Genomic DNA, 5,187 nt, shown 5'->3' with positions numbered 1-5,187 from the left:
ACAAAATTGTTCAGATTCAAAAAACATTCTCAAATTGAAACAAAAAAAAAAAAAACAGATGATGTACTTATACCTGCAAATCCAATAATCACATACATAATGCAAAATATCAAATAACCAGGTATCCAAACAAAATTGTCCAAATTCAAAGATCCTCCTCAAAATGAAAACAAAATAAATCATAGCATTTACGTGTACCTGCAAATGCAATTATCACATACATAAGGCAAAAACTATAAGAACAACAATCAAAAGATTATTGTTCAAATTCAGAAATCGTCCACAAAGTGGATCAAAAATAAATCATAGCTAATTCAAAAAACAAAACATAACATTTAATATGCAGATTGGGGTAGCAGACCCAATCATGCATCAAAAATCAAATTATCAAAATAAAAACAAAATATAAAATATTGTTCCAAATTTAATAAATTGTTAAAAAACAAACCAGCAACAAAAGAATTTTTTTTTCAATGACAATCATGGAGAGGCAGAAGTTGATCCGGGAAATAAGCTTGCACCAGGGGCAGAGAGGGCCTGTATCTTGGCTTCCATAACAACGACTTCTTCACGCCTCATATGCAGCTGTCCCAGCAACATTTCACGGAATGCAGTCTCCGGACTCGGAATCACAATTGGATATGCGGGAACCCTGTTACAAGTTGCATCCTTGCTAACAACGTATTTCTGGTCACAAAGCAAAGAAAATAGTAAAATAGGAAATATTAAAACATCAGAAACACGCTTCGCCTCTTCCAATATTCGCCGGAAAATAAATTCGCCGACATTGATTTCAACACCGCAACCGACAACATACAGGAAATCAGCTTGATCCACAGACACAAGATTCGAAGTCAAAGTTGGAAACCAGTTTGCGCATCCTATCTCATGCAATATGGTGTAAACCTTCGTGAGTTGTGTACGCTTCAGACCAACCACAGGCCACTGCTTCATCTTTCCTCAGGTCATCTCTTTTGCCAAATCTTCGTGGGATACTCTTGATCTCAAAGCTCCCTTCTCATTCGTGCCAAGTATCTTATTCAACAACTTCGGGGTGAACTCGTACACTTTGCCACGAACATAAATTTGCCCAAAACGGCAAGATAACTCGTCACCAACAGCCCTCTCCAGATTAGCATAGAACTCACGGATAAGATTCATCTCAAACTTAAATTTGGTCGGATTTTTTGCTATTCTAACAGTACCCAACAAGTGTCTATCCTTTAACAACTGTTTCACAACCCAATCTGTGAAAGTCTCGTCGTCGATCGGCCTTTCTATCAAAAATTTAACGCCGGCCAAGTCTGCACCCAAAACCTTCGCCCTGGGACTGAAATAAAGATACTCAACAGCCACGTCTGTGTTGTAAGGGAAATCGTCGAACATTATTTCAATGTCAGAATCTGAATCCGCCTGGTCTTTGTCGTTGCCGGAATCATATGTGGTCTTCAGTTTCTTGCTGCTTTCTGCACAATCGTGGGTGGGATCACGTTTTCCAGTCATTTTTTTTAATGCGAAGAAGAAGGATCTGGCAGTGGATATGAACGTCTGAATTTGTGTAGAAAATCAAGAATGAAAGTGGGAGAGGAAGGCGGTGAGAGAGATTTATAAAATCAAGAATGAACGTTTGGAACATAAAGCGATTAGGGTTTTCTGTAAGGGGGGAGGTTGAAGAAGACTGGGAGACGTATTTGATAAGATTTGCACGATTATCTAGAGGAGAAAATAATTGTGCAGATTTATCGCCGATTTACCCACACTTTAATGATTACACCTTTTTGAATTTCCTAATATTATTTTTTCAGCTTAATATTTTTTTATGTTCAAAGTATTTTTAAACCCTAATAAAAATTTAAGTAATAAAAATCAACAAACAATCAAAACAAAATAATTGAATTTGCAATATATTTTGTATAAAAATAGACATTAATTATAAATAATTCATATGCTAATACTAATTATAATAATTAATTTTACAATTAATATAGGTGGACCGTGGATGCTACGTCAGTTAACTGATAAATATATATAGAATATATTATGTGACATATATTCAGAAATAATATAATAAAGTCTTTACACAAAATATAGTTTCCTTTTTAATTTCCTAAAATTAATGTTATTGAAAATAAAAGGTGGAAAAATATTTATGGACATTATCCCCGCCGTTTATATCCACGTTCACACGTAAACAATCATGGCAATTATGTTATATTCCTAGATTCTTGTGATTTTTTGTTACATATATCTCGAGATTCACGACACCTTTCCAAATACCGCTTGTGTTTAATTTATTTTTATTTTTTAAAAAATTTAAAATATTAACAGTCACAACAGGTGGTGATCTTTGGTTTACTGCCGTTGAATTTTACGATGCAATTTTATTCCAACATTTATCATAATCCATTAATAGTAATGACAATTTAAAATTTCAACCGTAATTTGATTCAAATTTATAAATGCTAATGGTAATTCAATTTGTAATTTCATAGCATGTAATTTGGTACACCTACTGACAAAAGTAACTTAGAAATCGTGTTAGTAGACCATGAAATTAAACATATAACTAATCAGCTAGTTAACAATTCAACTGTATCATGTATTTAATCTACTAGTCCAATTTGATAGATTGATCACAATCACGTAGTTAATGATGCATTGACGAACATATAATAACAATTCCACCAAATTCAGTACAGTTGCATGAATCATACATTAATTCCAACATTTATCATAATCCATTAATAGCATCTATTCGACTAATTCCAACATCGATGTTCATAATTCGGTACACGAACGATCACCATTCTAATTTTTATGAAATCAATTCAACCGTAATTTGATTCAAATTTATAAATGCTTATGGTAATTCAATTTGTAATTTCATAGCATGTACACCTACTGACAAAAGTAACTTTGAAATCGTGTTAGTAGACCATGAAATTAAACATATAACTAATCAGCTAGTTAACAATCCAACTGTATCATGCATTTAATCTACTATTCAAATTTGATAGATTGATCACAATCACGTAGTTAATGATGCATTGACGAACATATAATAACAATTCCACCAAATTCAGTACTAGTTGCATGAATTATACATTAATTCCAACTTTTATCGTAATCCATTAATAGCATCTATTCGACTAATTCCAACATCGATGTTCATAATTCGGTACACGAACGATCACCATTCTAATTTTTATGAAATCAATTCAACCGTAATTTGATTCAAATTTATGAATGCTTATGGTAATTCAATTTGTAATTTGATAGCATTTACTCAACCGGCTCATGTTCATGTGGTATAAGTTTCAAGATCGTTCATCCTGATTAGTTTTAATTCAAATTATGAGATTGAAATTGAGGTCAACATCGTAAAAAAAATAAAATTACTTGCACGAAACAATTAGTGTTATTTCCCAAAACAAAAAATTACTGTTTTTGGAACTAATAAATATTATTTCCAAAAACAAAATAACTATTTTTTTTATACAAACAATTACTACCATAATCTGAAATCTAATAACATTTATTATTGCTAATTAACTCAATAAATGTGATTTTGGTAATTGAATTTCATATTGGCGGGCGGGATTTGGTTTTCAATTTGAGATTGAAATTCAAAATTCAAATTGGAAAGTGTATTAGATGTCTAAACGTCGTAATATATATATATATATATATATATATATATATATATATATATATATATATATATTTTTTTTCTTTTTTGGTTTTTGTAAAAACCGAATTATTTGTAATTCACCATAACAAACAAAACCCCACGTGGCAATATCCGACGTGCAAGATCAAATTCCCCAAATACACCCCAACCCAAAAAAATCCCTAAAATTAAAAAATCATTCCACACATATTTCTTCTCCGACGTTCTCCGACGTTCTCCCCCCTTAGGTATGTAACAAACGTTTGTAGAAACGATTGTATACTAAAACATTTTCTATTGGATGGAGTGGTTTCCTATTTTATTTCCTTTGTGTATCAATTGAAACTGTGTATGTTGTCTATGTATGCAGCATAAGTTATGAATCTAGACATTGTTATTGAATATCTTGTATTTTGTTATCAGATCTGAACAACAGTTCGTCGTTACAGGTGTCTTCATTGAGATGTCAATATTTTTTCGAAATCGTCATATTTATTAATGCAGACAGTTTCGAAACAAAAGGGAAATCGATTGAGGGATGGATGTCGATCATCAAAACCCATCATGGCGTATGGTATGAATATGTATTGTTTGTAACGTTAATTCACGTTATCAGTTTCTTAATTAAATAATGTTGTTGATCGGCTCGGATTGTGTTGTACAGGTCTTAGATCACAATGACTTCTCTATGGAGGGTCTAAGTTACTTAATCCAACTGTTACTTAATACCATGTATACACACTAGCATATTTGTATATATAAATGCTAATATTATTTGATTTAATGTTGCATAGATAATTCCTTTTGAATTTGCTGCTCGAAATCGTAGTATATGGGAGAAAACGGCAAAGCTTACTGCTAAAGATGGCAAATTTTGGATCGTTGATGTTTATCGTAATTGCTGCAAGTATTGTTTTTATGGTCTTGGGTGGCAAGACATGTTAGTACATTTCAAAATGTTGATTAATGGAAGCTTGGAATTCACTTACGTCGGTCACTCCACCTTTGAAGTAACCGCGTATGGATTTGGAGGATCCATGAAAAAATTCCCGTACGTTATTGAAGTTATAGATGCTGAAACCGAATCCGGGGATGAAGAGTTCGCCGACAGCGACGACGAATCCCTTCCAGTCGATGACGATGAATTCACTAGAAGTGACAATGAAGGCCATTCAGACTCAGAGCTAAAATTCGAGGTTGTGTTGCAAAAACATTCACGTTATAGAATGGTAAACATATCGCACATTTCAACGACGCCAATTACATATTATTACTTTCAATAATTATTTAAATATTTCTGTTTGTTTGTTGCTGTGCAGGGCATACCTCTCTATATTGTGGATGCTGCTGCTTTATACTATAAACAAAGTGTAATGATGGAGTTTGAAGGGAAAACCATTGTCGAAGTCGTGATTCGAAAGAGGAAGAACAATAACAGGTGGACATTTCAATTTCATGACAATTGGAGTGTATTCGTTGCTAAAAGTAAGTTGGTGTTTGGTCTTGAGTATTCATTT

At 32.8% G+C, this 5,187-nt stretch overlaps 1 protein-coding gene across 1 annotated transcript; it reads left to right on the top strand.

Annotated features, from left to right (window-relative positions):
* Positions 1-4,108: 4,108 nt before the first annotated feature.
* Positions 4,109-4,977, top strand: LOC148766340 (uncharacterized). The gene is made up of 3 exons (XM_088827036.1): positions 4,109-4,244; positions 4,335-4,367; positions 4,465-4,977. The coding sequence occupies exons 1-3, from the start codon at positions 4,209-4,211 to the stop codon at positions 4,951-4,953; spliced, it is 558 nt and encodes a 185-aa protein (XP_088683162.1). The 5' UTR covers positions 4,109-4,208; the 3' UTR covers positions 4,954-4,977.
* Positions 4,978-5,187: the final 210 nt, after the last annotated feature.

This window comes from Erythranthe guttata, chromosome 12 (assembly GCF_056151865.1).
Source record: "Erythranthe guttata isolate IM_541 chromosome 12, IM_541, whole genome shotgun sequence".
NCBI classification, from domain to species: domain Eukaryota; kingdom Viridiplantae; phylum Streptophyta; class Magnoliopsida; order Lamiales; family Phrymaceae; genus Erythranthe; species Erythranthe guttata.
The sequence above is the reverse complement of the archived record's forward strand: the minus strand, read 5'-3'. Positions and strand labels throughout refer to the sequence as shown.

Excerpts from the sequence above, each read along its gene's own strand:
- LOC148766340 (XM_088827036.1), top strand. The coding sequence starts at position 4,209 with ATGGATGTCGATCATCAAAACCCATCATGGCGTATG. Across the intron at positions 4,245-4,334 it reads AAAACCCATCATGGCGTATG|GTCTTAGATCACAATGACTT; the intron begins GTATGAATATGT and ends TGTGTTGTACAG. Across the intron at positions 4,368-4,464 it reads ATGACTTCTCTATGGAGGGT|ATAATTCCTTTTGAATTTGC; the intron begins CTAAGTTACTTA and ends AATGTTGCATAG.